This window comes from Mugil cephalus, chromosome 16, assembly GCF_022458985.1.
Source record: "Mugil cephalus isolate CIBA_MC_2020 chromosome 16, CIBA_Mcephalus_1.1, whole genome shotgun sequence".
NCBI lineage: Eukaryota > Metazoa > Chordata > Actinopteri > Mugiliformes > Mugilidae > Mugil > Mugil cephalus.
This window is the reverse complement of record NC_061785.1, coordinates 20,349,308-20,362,641: the sequence shown is the minus strand read 5'-3', so window position 1 is coordinate 20,362,641 and position 13,334 is coordinate 20,349,308. Positions and strand designations below refer to the sequence as shown.

The window sequence follows — 13,334 nt, the reverse complement described above, 5'->3', positions numbered from 1 at the left end:
GTGCGAGCAGGATTTTTTTTGTCATTTTTAAGGTCAGGACATTTGCTTTTAGAAACACTGACATTCATTATTTTCTAAACTGAATATAACCAAGGTTACTTTGTTTGTATCAAGCTGGGACGCTGGGAACGATGCATCTCTTTTAAACCCATGATATTACATTTATACTTATACCTAATAGCTTTTGTCTAAGGAAATAATGATTGCCATAATATACAATGTTTGTCTGTTACTAATGATGAATTTCTGTCTGCAATACATCAGTACAGGAAGAAGCACCATCAGAACCAAAAGGTCAGACTAGTGTAAAACCCCAAAACTACAACCTCATACTATGTACTACTATGACAGGGCCCTTATCGGAGTCCAATAAGCACTTTAATTAGCGTTTAAAATGTAAGACTTTACCTTGACTGCGTTACGTTTCCCTCAGGATCAGTTCTTAATAGTTCATCTTCTTTTTTCCACTGCAGCGCCACCATCAGGCCACATGTCACTTTCCGAACACTTCCAAACCAGTGACATCACTGTCATTCTCAAGTAAGCACTGTTGAAAGCTAGCTAGAAAGTATTAGCACGCTAACATTTGCTAAACATCAGCATTTTTCGGTGTGAGCATGCTGCCATTAGCATTTAGCATTTAAAGCTAGCTTAGATTGGCTTAGATTATTTCAAATATGTAAAACGCAAACTAAATAATAATACATAAATGCAGAAATAACACAAAATTAAAAATTTAAAGTGAACATAAACTGAAAGTTACATATTCTCCTTGTCTGAAAAGGAGTGGGAGGAAGTACAAACTTATTTTATCCCGCGGTTCTTGAGTCAATAGGCAGCTGCTATCTAACTTCCCTTTCCTGACTTAACAGTTACTGTCTTGGTAAAATAATTTATGTGATATGATCAGAACAGAATGTGCTGAACTGTTTCTTTTTAGCCTGCTCTCTGTTCTTGTTCTGAATAAAGGAGGGCAGCCACGAGCGCCCACTCTATAAGAGTTTAAAAGCCCCGAGAGAAAATAATGAGGGATGTTTTTGCTTTGATTTGGTCGGAAGTCATCATGAGGGTTAACTTCGCATTACGCCTCTTCACACAGGGTGGCTCCGCGGCCCTGAGGCCTCTCCCTTCAGCGCTGTGCTCTTCTCACCGTCTCTGCTCCACTGCCTGACAGCGGCAGGCGCTTCCCATCCCCGCAGCTTAGCCCATTACCGCGGCACTGAGACGCACATTCGCACCCTCCCTCTCTCTCATTTACTAAATTACAAAACCCAATCTCTCGAAGGTGGCTGGATATCCCTCCCTGTGACACTCAGTTCTCTTCCACAAAAATCACTTTGCAGTTCTGCTGCTGCTCTTTATCTCTACAAAACAACAGCCGCACCACGTTACATGCATTGTGTCTTTATTATGAATGTGCTGCAGAAGTTATAATATTTCAAGTGCCAGCTTATCTTTGCATTTTTCTATAACTGTACATTAATAAAAATAAATACATTAAAAAAAAAAAATCCACAACATGCCGGTAAACCACAAAGATTACAGAATCCCCGGTGGGAGTACAGTTTCTGCGGGTAGCTAGTTAACTCAGTATCAAGGGGGGGATTATCACAATATTAAGGTTCATATCTGCAGAATACATCGACTCCCGGTTACAATTAAATTTACATGATTATAAGAAAGGAAGCTTTACAGAAAATCAGGTGAGACCTCGTGAGGAGACTCGTGGCGTTTCTGTACACGACTCAAAACCCAGGAACTAAATGAAGGTCGGTTCTTGAGGAAACCCCCGGTGGTTTCAGATCACAGTGAGAAATCACAGGTAGATTAAGTTTAGAAGAGGTTAGAAGGACACACAGGAGATACTATGACAATAATAACAAACCAGGTTCATTAATTAACTCTCCCTACTGCTGCTAATCACGCCGCCACTCTTAACCCCCGTCGCCCTGTCCTGAACCAGAGTTTTGATAAATCAACAACAAACACAGTATATAAAGCTGACACATTAAAATGAACTATTAAGGGCTTTGTCAAGACACGGACGCCGCAATCTGGTGTGAAAGCTTCCTGTGGGTGCGGACATGTCTTTTGCCTGCACTCACAAGCTATCATTTCATTTGTTAACCAAATAGCGATGCTCAAACGCACACAACACTACCACCACTGCGGCACAGCACTCCGACAGCACTGAACCTGTTTCAAAATCTTTTACAAACATTATCAAAAGGTAGATGATGCATCGACTTCACTGGAAAATGAGTGTTTCTTGCTACAGTGGGTTATATATATTTTTTTTCTTCTGTCAACCCTTTCCAGACTCACAGTGGTCAGCGTGTGGATATACAGTTAAGTTGCAGGAGGGACAAAATTTGACCTTCCTCCACGCAACAATTCAAAGTAGGGTCTTCACAAAAACAGGACCCCCCTCCCCAAACCCCCCGCCCCCCAGATTTTTTCATTTGGCACATGTTTTCGCTTGCAGTGGTGGTGGTTGTGCCTTCTTTCCGTAATCCCCTCCATGTTAGCGACAGTGGCTAGTCCTCGGGAAGTCTCTCCCTTCATCCCCTTTCGCACGCTCGCTCTCAAAACACAAGATGTGGGGCGTCACAGAGGACAGCAGTCAGAGACAAGAGGACGAACTGCGGACTGAGGGTGTTTCTTCTCTGCGGGGGGAAGTGGATGAATTTTCTGCCGCGTGACTCCGGTGCAACGTGAATCTCAGAGCCACGCTGTCTGTTGGGATTTGGTGCCAAGCTGATGCGTCCCGTTGTTGGTGCGGTGAAGGGTGGACCTGGTGGACATTTTGTTGACACCTGCACGTGGAGCTGAACGTCCTTCCAATTGCCCCCCCGCGTCTTCTAGTCCACAACTTCTTCGGGCGGTGATTGGATTCTCGGAAAGTTTCTTAAGAATCGTTGTGAGCGATGGCCAGAATACAAAGGGACTGATTAGTCTGCCTAACCCCTTCCCCATCAAACACCACACGCGCCACTCCCCCCTCCCCACCCCACCTCCTTCCCATCCTTAGACTGTGCAGCAGCACTTGCATACTTTACTTTCTTTCATTAGCAAAAAGGGATTGATATAGATTAGAGAAATGTAAGTAAGCACTGTATATCGGGGTGCATATTTGTCACACATCCAGGTAATGACTAGGCGGTAAAGATGGTTGGTGCAGGTGCGGGCCAGACGGTCAGTTGTCTTATCCGGTTTCATCCTGGGATGAAACTCAGGTTTTCACATTTACTAAAAAAAGAAAAGGAAGCGTATTAGTCACAGCTATATATTCTGCAACCTAATATGGATGTATACACTTTCACAGGCCACAGAGGACAGTTACATAATGAGGGAAAAACAAGGTTTGCGGAGTCCCAGAGCTCTTAAACTCAAGTTGTGTCTACAATTGTTCCTCCAGTCATTGAGCTAATTAGGACATCTCTGGGCTTAATGAGACCCAACAGGCCGGAGCATTCAGAGGCAAATGCATTTAACTCAACTGACCCTTCGGTGCGTATGTTGGCGTGAAAAATGCACTGGTCCCTTTCTTTAAAAGTCACTGAAGTCATCACTGATCTGTTATCAGAATCCCTTTATTTGAAAGGTACAACAGATTTATTCAACTTGCGAGCTTGAGAACAACGCCGGCATACATCATGTACATACAGGAACAACAAGACTTTCACATTTTGTACAAGCAAACAGACCTCTGCGGATACACACACGGCAAACTGAGGCATGCAGTCGTCACAGCCGGAAGCCTACCCGTGCAAATGTGGAGGACCAGGTCGAAAAAGAAGTGGAGCCTGATGCAAAAGCGCTCAATGTGTGTCCGATCTTTGCTCTGACATGGTTTCTAAAGTGCAGCAGTGTTGAAAGACTAGTGCGACTAGTGAAAACACGGATGGTAATAGCATCACGGTCGGATTGTGCTAATAGGGCTAAATATTGTATAATACGATGGAATCAACAGTGGCGATAGCAGATTTCTTTCTTTTTTTTTTTTCGAGCCAGTGTCAAATCTTTACCTCACAAGAAGAGGAAAAAAAAAGAGTTCGGAGGACAGAATCAGCTGTGCACGACTACACAGGAGGTACAAAAAAGGTGAGGTTAGGGTTTAAAGGTCAGATTTGGGACACTCACTGGCCAGGTTGACAATGCAGGCGATGATAATGACCGTCCCTCCTACTAGTGAGACCATGGAGAGCATCTTGGCCACTCGTCCCAGACGCACGGCGCCGTCCAGGTTCCCCTGCTCCAGGCTGTTCTTAGACTGAAGGGAGAGATCCTCTGTCAGCATCGCATCGTTGAAAGCAAGCATTCAGCAGAAGATACGAGGAAACATTTGCGCCCTTACCATGATGGAGTAGACGAATCCGACAATGTTGATGGGCCAGACGGGGCAGAAGCACGCCAGCACAGACAGGAGGAGGTAGTCTTTGACCTTGGTCCGGTCCAAGGGGGGGTTGGTGGCGATGCTGGAGTGGCGGGAGAGCGACGGCCTGGGCGAGAAGGCGGTGTAGCCGATGGAGCTCGCCCTGCTCCCCTTCCTGGTCTTGCCGTGGTGAGGGTAGGAGATGGAGTGCTGTCTTCTGGGAGGGGAGGAGATGACTGGCGAGGTGCTGTCCACGGACACCGAGTGGATCCCGTTACCTACACATGGAGGGCGGAAAGGACGGAGGGCAGTTTGAAACGTAAACGTGCTCTCCCAGGAGTTCCTTCACGCACTCAATTCGACTTCCCCCGATCGAGCTGACTAAGCAGCCGCGTGACCCGGCCTCCACCCACCCACCCGCCGACTCGCCCGCCGCCTCAGTATGAGATCAAACTTACTGTTCCTCAGCTTCTCGTTGATGACTATCACCAGCTCTCCTTTGGATTTGCTGCGAGGCGGCCTCGTGCTGGCCGGGCTGCTGCTGCTGCTGTGGAGGAGTTCTTCAGCTAACACTGGTGGGCAGGGCGCAGTGACGGGGGCTTGGCTCGACAGAGAGCCCTCCTGATCCAGCAGCGACGGTTGCTCTTCCCCCGGCCACATGGCGGGCGCTGGCATCATGTTCACAGCCATGCTGACGGCAAGACGAAGCCTCTGTGTCTTCCAATCCTGAGCGCGCTACCTTTAGTTACACCTAGGGGGTGGAGAGACGGTCCTTACCACATCTATAAAACGAAAGCTGCTTTCATCTGCTACAGCACATTTAATTATTAGTTACTATTATTCATTTATTAGTTTGACAAGGGTGAAAAAGACATTGTTTCATTTATCTGTGGAGAGAAAAAGAGGAGAAATGATAGATATTTTCATATGCACCACAGATGCAATCAGCAGCTAATAGGATCACTGTGAGCTTTAGAGACGAAATCTGTCCATCCTCATTACTTTTAGTGGTTTGTCTCGCGTTATTGTGCATCATTTGTCACCTTGCATCTCAGCCCAAATGAGTCACATGAAGTGACAGCTGTTCAAAAACGAGCTTGAATATTTGAAAAAAAAAATCATTTGGGCTTTAGTCCGTACACACTTGTTTCTAAATCACAGGTCAGCCTCTGTTTACAGACTTTGGAAAGCAGCCAAGCCAAGTGGAAACAATATTTAAGCTGCCCCTCAAGGGCTTGGTTTGATTTCCAGCAAATGCTCAGTTCCTAAATGCATTTTGTTGTAGGAGATTTGGAGCGTAGTCAGAGGCTCGGTATCGGGCATAAGCCGCTTTATAATCCACTTTGACATCAATCCTCAGTTTTGATCACTTCTCATGCAGAATAATAAATGAGCAGAACATAGTGAGGCCTCCGCAGGGCTCTGAATACACACAAACACAGGACAGGCTGTCTTTTTATAGGTAATTAAAAAAAAAGAGAGAGAGAGAGAGATGAAAAAAGAAGCAGGTCACAATGACAAGGGGAGTACAAAGGCATGGCAGATGGAGGCAGGTTCCTTTGAAAGGACAGCAGCAGCAGCCATGGTCTCCGTCCAGGTGTGTACATAGCTTTATGTCTTCATGTGTACACAACCTGCCTACCCACTGGCGTACGGCGGCGGGTCGGTGGCCGCACAACAAAAGCTGGGGCGGTAAAAAGGACGAGGACAAAGAGGGGAAGAGACTGGGATAGACCAGGCCAGGAGGGAGGAGGGAGGCTGCTCCTTAATTAGCCTGCAGCCGACGATCGGAGACGAGTGGATGGAAATTGCAACGATAAGCAGAAAAAACAACAACACGCAGCCCGTAGTGGATTTAACCACTAAATGGTGGTGAATGAGAATGTATCAGCCCTGAATAAATAAGATATCGGGTAATACTTATACACATACACACATCAAACTAACCTTTTTTTGCTGCCCCCCTTTTCTTTTCTTTCTTTTTTTTTTTAATCCAGCGCCTCTCTCATCACATCTCTGGCTCTGACATCGCGTTGTTCTCAAATCTAAGTCAGACCAAGACACCGAGCAACGCCGTAGCCAAGCGGTCTGTTTCCAAATCTATAATCCGACAGAGATGGGGAATCTGGAGGAGGAGGAGGAGGAGGTGTAGCTGCTGTAGCCTCGCTCGGTGCGCTGGGATGGACGGAGGATCCTGGAGAGAGGAGGGGTGTGTGTGAAATGAAAAGTGAAATCAGCCAGACTACGTGAGGAGGGGGAGGAGGGAAAGAGAGCGGGATGGAGGGAGGCTGTAGCCATCCTCCTCCTCCTCCTCATCTCACTCCAAAACATCTCCCAAACATTCAATATTCATCCCCTCATGCTGCATTGTGTCCATTGTGTCATGTCTCTGCCATCAAGGACAATAGTTCATCAATGAGCCCAATTAGGCTTTCAACACGGAAATGACCTGATATAATAACAATAACAACAACAACCACCACCACCCCTCCTCCTCCTCCTCCCCCCCAGACCTGGATCTATGACCTGACACCACCCAGGAGAGCTACATGCTCAGATGACTGTTAGATTTATACACCATCATAAATAAAACACTCACACATTCAATAACATAAAAGGTTTATTAAAAAGCATCAGTGCGCCACCATCTGGAGCATAGAGGTAACTACAAAAACATGATAAAACCAAGCATAGTAAGGGCAAATAAAAGCTTTGACATAAAAAATTATATACATTTGACGTGGTGTTGATGAAATCAATATCCTATGGAACTCACGATGTTTGCCTGCAAAAAGAGAAAAGAGAACATGATGAGAAAATGAGTTTTTGTAAAGCATCTTAAAATGATTGAGGCTTTAATACAGTTTTTTTATAAAGCACACTTAAAAACAGTGCTTCACGTAGGCAACAAACACAAGGCAGAAGAAATACAAAAATAAAATGCATAAAAAAAGCTCTCAAACAGGATTAAATAGCACAGGAGTCCTAAGAGGGGATTTAAAACCAGGCGTATCTGGGCCTGTCCAGCAAGCAGAGGCAAGCTGTTTGACAGTTTGGGGGCTGCAGCTGTAAAAGCACAAGCCCCCTGTGCTTCAACCTTCCCCAATCTGTGCGTTTGATTAAATGTCACCATTCTAGCAGCTGTCAACTTAGAATACTCAGCATGCTAATATTTGCTAATCAGATCAAACCATTCAATGGAGGCTGATGGAAATGCCATTATTTAGTAGACATCTAGAAAATCTATTTTTAGCTGATTATGTTAGACGACATGGCAGGGGATCACAAAACATATCGACCCTGAGTTGGCTTTCTGAGAGGTCTGACCACCAATCAGAGGCCTCCATCACTTTGTCGAGTTCTGATTTCCTGGGTTGGACAAACAAAGGCCACATGGAGCCCTGCTTCCATTGGGACGGGGGCGAACCATAGCATTGGCTCACCTTCATGAAGGAGGAAAATCTCTTCTCTGTCATACCCTCCACCTTTTTCAGATCTTCCAACTGCAATACAACAAACACATGCAGTCACCACAAGTAAATACTGTTGTGCGTTGAGTTGCGTTATAAAACAAGATCTACTTCTGACATTTTTTCTCATCTAACCTTTGCGAAGTGGCCGTGGATCTCCCTCCAGCCCAGGATGAGCTTTGCTTTCTTGTCACCGATCTGCTGCAGACCTTTTAGCTCCTTGAAGCAGCCGCTATTTAGAATTTGCAGGATTTTCTGTCTGGACTGCTCCAACAGAGACGAATCAAGTTGGGACTCCCAGGCGTTTTCCTTCATGTTCTCTTTACCATCTGGTGGCTGAGAGAGAAAGGGGAAAAAAAGCATTAAAAAAATAGTTACACTTAATAACCCTTCAATAACGCACAATACAAACAAGCTATTTTAACCATCAGCGTTTATTTATCTCTATTCCTCCAGAGGAGTTCCGTTTTGACCTAATAAATTTGAGACGCTGCTGTATCTGCCGAGTCAGAGAAAACAAACTGAAGCTAATGCACCACGTCAGCTTGTATCGGATGCTTGCAACTCCGCAGATGTGTCAAGCTAAGCAGAGTTGAGGCTTGGATGCTGACCTCAACCAGGTCTGAGAGCTGCTTCTCTTTCTTCTTGACGCAGACGGACTGTTTCATGACGACTGCAGGCAGCTGAAGAGGCTGTGGCCGAGACACTGATCGGGAGGAAAGCACAATGACAATTAAAAGTCACATTAGTTTACTGCCAACATCAGAACAGAGGCAGATATTAATGCAACAGTGTAAACGGTTAAACTTTATATTTGGCTACTGTCATTTCCAAGCCAAAAGAGTGAGACAGGCACTCAGGATAGTTATCAGGCCGTGTTGCTGAGGACTGTAAAAATAAGAGACACTGATTTGGAGCCCTTGTATCACATTGCTGCTCATCAATAATTATAGTGACTCAACATGGCAGAATTAGTGAGTCACTTCTCTTTAGGGAAACGTGAACACTAAAAAGGAAAAGTCTTCCAAGGACATTTTCGTCATTAAGTACTTCCTTATTCATGGGAAGTTCAAAAACAGCAGTATCTGAAACATCTACAGTCTAAACTCTGTAGTTCTTTGAATTGCAATAGTGCATCGCAATACCGCACTCATTACACCATAAGAAAAATCTATGGAAATCCATTTAGTCACATCGATTGACTCGCCTGTCATTTCTAACCGACCTTGAAGCGGTAGGACCACAGCCTGCTGCTTATTGGGTTTTGTGGCATTTGACTGCTTTCTCTGCAGCGGAGCCGTGTTGTTCTTGAAGACGGGCTCGTGTTTTGTTTTCGACTCTTCTCCTGCTTGCTGTCTGAATAACATGGCCTTGCTTTCAAACTCCCTTTGCTTCTGTTTGAGCTCCTGTGAAAAGGAAGAAAAGGACATCAAGGTTGGTTGACTCCAAGAAGAAAAGGTGATTGATCGGGATGAAGATCTTAACAGTATCTCCACCTGCTAAATCATGTAGACTGAAATTGTGACATACAGGCAAAACAGTGATTGGGTCAGATATAAATGATTAAATCCTATTATACTGTTTGAGATTTTGATCTCATTTTATCATATCTATCAGTCACCCAAGTGGACAAAGTCAAGTTTTGATGCGGGTGCGTGTTTTCACCTGGATCTCTTTGCGAGATTGGGCCACATCCTTCAGAACGTCGAGTCTATCTTTGTCCTGGCAGGTCATCATCAGCTTCTCCAGAGCTATTAGTCTGTCCATCACTGACGGTTCTGAAAGACTGGAGGAGACAAAAGGAAATCAAGAGGAAGACAGGTGAACTATGAAACACGAAGGTCATGAAGAAGCCTCAAGTATCCCAACCCAGACAGAATTGTACACTTGCTAACAAGACTGCAAGAAATCAGTGCTCATCTTACTCCATGTAAGACCAGATACAGCCAATAGGAGCACAGCATAGACTGCTCACAGCACAAGCTAAAACATCTTGGCCATCTCTGCCTTGAGACTATGATTAGGCAACAATAAATCTGTATCTGTGTATCCGTGTGGTCTTTAACCTGTAGCTATTTCCGGGCGAAGAACCATCCTGTTGGAGTTTCTTCTGCTCTTTCTGTTTCTTCCTCTGTGGCTCAATGCCAGACCCTCCTGCCTCGTTTTCCTCTCTGGCGCGTTTCGCTGGAGACAAAGGGAGAGGGAAAATTAATAGTTTAGTATTCAGTACAGCAACAGTGTCTGTGAGGTTCTCACAAAGATGGCACAGCATCAGTCATAGCTGCATTGCAGAGTGTGAATGAAAACCAAGGGAGGGACAACAAACTACAAGTGTCAGGATTACCTCCAAGACTTTCCCTAAAGGACAGAAAAAGCATTGAAACAGAAACAAGTTACATCCATCTTTCCTAAAGACTGTTAGACTCTTTACTCTTAGTCATCATCCTCTGGGATGTGATGTGTATGCCCCCTACTGGCTATTGGATCAAATTCTGTACAACTTCAAGTCCACTGACTGAAAAGGTGGCTCATCTTCTCACTCAGTTTGACTCACCTGGTATCGCTGGCACAGCAACAGTTTCCCGGGTGAAGGGCTTGTTGACGATGAGCTTTGACTTGGCCGCAAAGTTGAGTGCAGTAAAGGTATCAAAATAATATTTGTACTCTGGTGCGATATTGGTGATCATAACTGAGTGTGCCGAACCACCCAAAGAGTCTTGTAGCAGCCGTGTCAGTTTACTATCTCTGTACGGCACACGGACTGACGTTCCAGAGTTCAGGGAGTCCACGACTTTGCTGAGTGTGAAGAGGGACAGGTTGATGGCACCGCTCTCCTTCAGACGGATTCCCTGGTTGCCGGTGCGCCGGTTGTCCTCTGACCCGGCCAAGTCCACCAAGTACAATTTGCCCGTTTGTTGTCGGCGAGGAGGCACACGCTGGGTCCGTACAACCTGGATCAGAGAAAAAATATGAATAAATAATCCTATGACAAGGAGAAAACAGGAGAACACTATATATACTAAGAAAAACAAGTGAAAAGGACAAAAGACACCAGCTTGTATCTCTCCCGTAGGAATCCCACAAAACTCAGTGGTTACTAGTGGGAGTGTTGCAAGAGAGAATTGATCTCAGCACCAGCTACCAAATCCTGGTCTACTGCTCAGAGACCACGACCTGTTAAGATGCTTTTTAACCGTGCACTTCATATGAACATCTGAAGCAGATCAATGAGAAATCCCAGGAATAAACTATAAATGTAAAAGAAGTCAATTCTTGGTGTTGATCTAACTCCATGTCAAACCTTGATAAGCAGGATGGCGTGGCTGCGGCTGGAGCGCTCGTTTAGTTTGGTAGAAGCTGTAGTACGATTGAGTGTGGCAGGGACAAAGTGTTTGTCAAAATCTGAGAAGGAGGTGATGGTTGTGTGTGTGAGGCCGGGGATGAGGATGTTTTTGTCCCTGTCCTCTCTGATGGGTAAATCCTGGGAGTTTGGTGACAGAAGGTCAAGCACCTGAGAGCAGGGGAAAAAAGGGAAAACATGAAGCCATACAATATCATTGTATCAGCATTATGCTAGAACTAACAAAATAATGTAGACAGCAAACAAAACCAACCTGAATAACACTCATAATTAAAGGTTTAGGAGCAAAGAAGAAAATGTGGCAAACGGGTATCCCTGCTCATGAAAATCCTCTTCACCGTAGGATGCTGCCACCAACATTTACTGTGTGAATAGTGTTCTCAGCAAGAGAGAAAGTGATTCCCTGTGGTGGCAAAAATCATCTAATAACGGTCTCACCTGCCCCGAGAACCTTTTCCAAATGTTTGACATATTTTTCTCATAACACACAACTCTCCAAAACTTTGCTTTTCATCTATCTAAAGAGCGTCATGGTCTTTATACGATTAGTTCAGTAGTATAGCAGACTTGGGGGCCTGTTAGGAATAGGAATATTAAAAAACTCATCCTGACGAGGCAAATTGTTTTTGCAAGACACTGTTAACCCAGAACAGACTCCTACTGAAAAGAACTACTTTAATACCACTCAAAACACAAACTGGGCTCCATTTAGATTTTAACTTACTGACCTTACATTTAATCTCCTGCTCACATTGCACAGTGTGTGAGCAAATCAGTCATACCTTCTCATTGTAAATTTCCAAATATGACATGCCGATGCTGTAGTCCCATCCTTCGTCCTCATCCTTAGCTTTCACCAGACTGAAGACCTCACGAACAGCCCGGGGGATCACGCCTGGCTGCTCCTGGCTGCCCAGCATGGTGTGTGTCTTACCTAGGAAAGAGTGTGCAAAATACATCAATTTGAAGAACAGATCGATTCAAGCACACAGGACTATAAACCAAGCATCTTAATTCATAATTGGTAACATACCAGCTCCCGTTGGCCCATACGCGAACACACTTGCATTTTGTCCATTCAGTACATGAGGTAGAATGGGCTTCACGGATGAGAGGAAAACTTCTTGCTGTGTTGTTTGTTCACCGTGAAAAACATCGAAGCTGAAACAACAATTAAATAAACTCTTAATATTTACTGCTGGACAATAACTAAAAGCATATACTGAGTGATCGGTTTAGAAAAGAGAACATGAAGATACTGACTGGTATTTGACTGTTTCTGTTGCATTTCTCCAGTTGATTATTTCCAGGTTCTGGGAGTCCAGGCCTCTGACACACGGACCCTCAGCTTTCTCGTCTTGTTTGCCCATGTAGGGTCGCAGACGAACTGCTACTCGGACCCTGGACGTCTTCTTGTTCCCCCCATCGGATATAGCCACACGCTGAGCCATGTTGGAGCTTTCAAAAACAAAGGCCTGGATAACGGTGAAAACAAGATACGTTAGTTTCTGTCTAGAAAGACAGTCAAACTATGCACATTAACAATCTCTCATATATTTAAATAAAATACGAATTTCCCCCAAATATAGACAAACAAGATCACTTTCTTGATAGGCGACTGATTCGGATGGCTAATAACAAGCTAACGTTTTGGGTTAAAGTCACTTTCTTTACATTATTATCATTATTAACCGGACTACTTTTAGCGCCTCATTTACCTAGTCTATTATCAACCTTATCGAATGCTTACCGATTTTATTTAGAAACTCCTAGTAGGAAAATGTTCTTTAAAGTCCTCTTTTATCAACATTGCGGACGCCGCCGTTTAACAATGGCGATCGGGAGCCCCTAGCTTCCAACGGTAAACTTTTCAAATGAAGAGCGCTTCTCCCGGAAGTGGCCAACAACCAATCAGCACTCGGCCACAAACTGGCGCCCATTTATCGTGTTTCTCCTATTATTACAGGCGCACCAAATATTTTTGTATCTTTTTCACTAAACAGTTGCACGCTTATACGATTTGAAACAACGCGTTTCGCTTAAATTGTGACGAAAACTATGTTATTAAAATTTCGCCTCATACGCCACGAACCCTGAATGCGATTGCGCAGCGCGCCGGAAGTAACGT

General features: G+C 44.7%; 2 protein-coding genes across 3 annotated transcripts; both read right to left on the bottom strand.

Annotated features, from left to right (window-relative positions):
• Positions 1-1,388: 1,388 nt before the first annotated feature.
• Positions 1,389-6,693, bottom strand: prrt2 (proline-rich transmembrane protein 2). 2 transcript variants are annotated; one of them, XM_047610036.1, is made up of 5 exons: positions 6,323-6,683; positions 4,834-5,126; positions 4,358-4,653; positions 4,144-4,273; positions 1,389-3,249 (listed from the first exon to the last, which is right to left on the bottom strand). In XM_047610036.1, exons 2-5 carry the CDS (start codon positions 5,063-5,065, stop codon positions 3,233-3,235), a joined length of 675 nt encoding a protein of 224 aa, XP_047465992.1. In that variant the 5' UTR covers positions 5,066-5,126; positions 6,323-6,683; the 3' UTR covers positions 1,389-3,232. The 2 variants fall into 2 exon arrangements, with proteins under 2 accessions (XP_047465992.1, XP_047465991.1); XM_047610035.1 differs by lacking the exon at positions 1,389-3,249 and having other exon boundaries at positions 3,576-4,273; positions 6,323-6,693.
• A 289-nt stretch (positions 6,694-6,982) lies between these two features.
• kif22 (kinesin family member 22) lies at positions 6,983-13,167 on the bottom strand. Its single transcript, XM_047608522.1, has 13 exons — positions 12,957-13,167; positions 12,470-12,681; positions 12,240-12,367; positions 11,989-12,140; positions 11,147-11,356; positions 10,400-10,796; positions 9,912-10,029; positions 9,511-9,631; positions 9,071-9,251; positions 8,457-8,551; positions 7,981-8,181; positions 7,819-7,878; positions 6,983-7,160 (listed from the first exon to the last, which is right to left on the bottom strand). The coding sequence occupies exons 2-13, from the start codon at positions 12,655-12,657 to the stop codon at positions 7,131-7,133; spliced, it is 1,881 nt and encodes a 626-aa protein (XP_047464478.1). The 5' UTR covers positions 12,658-12,681; positions 12,957-13,167; the 3' UTR covers positions 6,983-7,130.
• Between the last annotated feature and the right edge of the window lie 167 nt (positions 13,168-13,334).

What these genes read in the sequence shown, in the direction of transcription:
- prrt2 (XM_047610035.1), bottom strand. Translation starts at nt 5,065, where the DNA reads ATGGCTGTGAACATGATGCCAGCGCCCGCCATGTGGCCGGGGGAAGAG. An exon ending in CAACGAGAAGCTGAGGAACA is followed by an intron (nt 4,654 to 4,833) that starts GTAAGTTTGATC and finishes CTCCATGTGTAG; the next exon opens with GTAACGGGATCCACTCGGTG. An exon ending in GATTCGTCTACTCCATCATG is followed by an intron (nt 4,274 to 4,357) that starts GTAAGGGCGCAA and finishes CTCTCCCTTCAG; the next exon opens with TCTAAGAACAGCCTGGAGCA.
- kif22 (XM_047608522.1), bottom strand. Translation starts at nt 12,657, where the DNA reads ATGGCTCAGCGTGTGGCTATATCCGATGGGGGGAACAAGAAGACGTCC. An exon ending in TCGCCCGGAAATAGCTACAG is followed by an intron (nt 9,632 to 9,911) that starts GTTAAAGACCAC and finishes TGTCTCCTCCAG; the next exon opens with TCTTTCAGAACCGTCAGTGA. An exon ending in AGCTCTCAGACCTGGTTGAG is followed by an intron (nt 8,182 to 8,456) that starts GTCAGCATCCAA and finishes TTTCTCTCTCAG; the next exon opens with CCACCAGATGGTAAAGAGAA.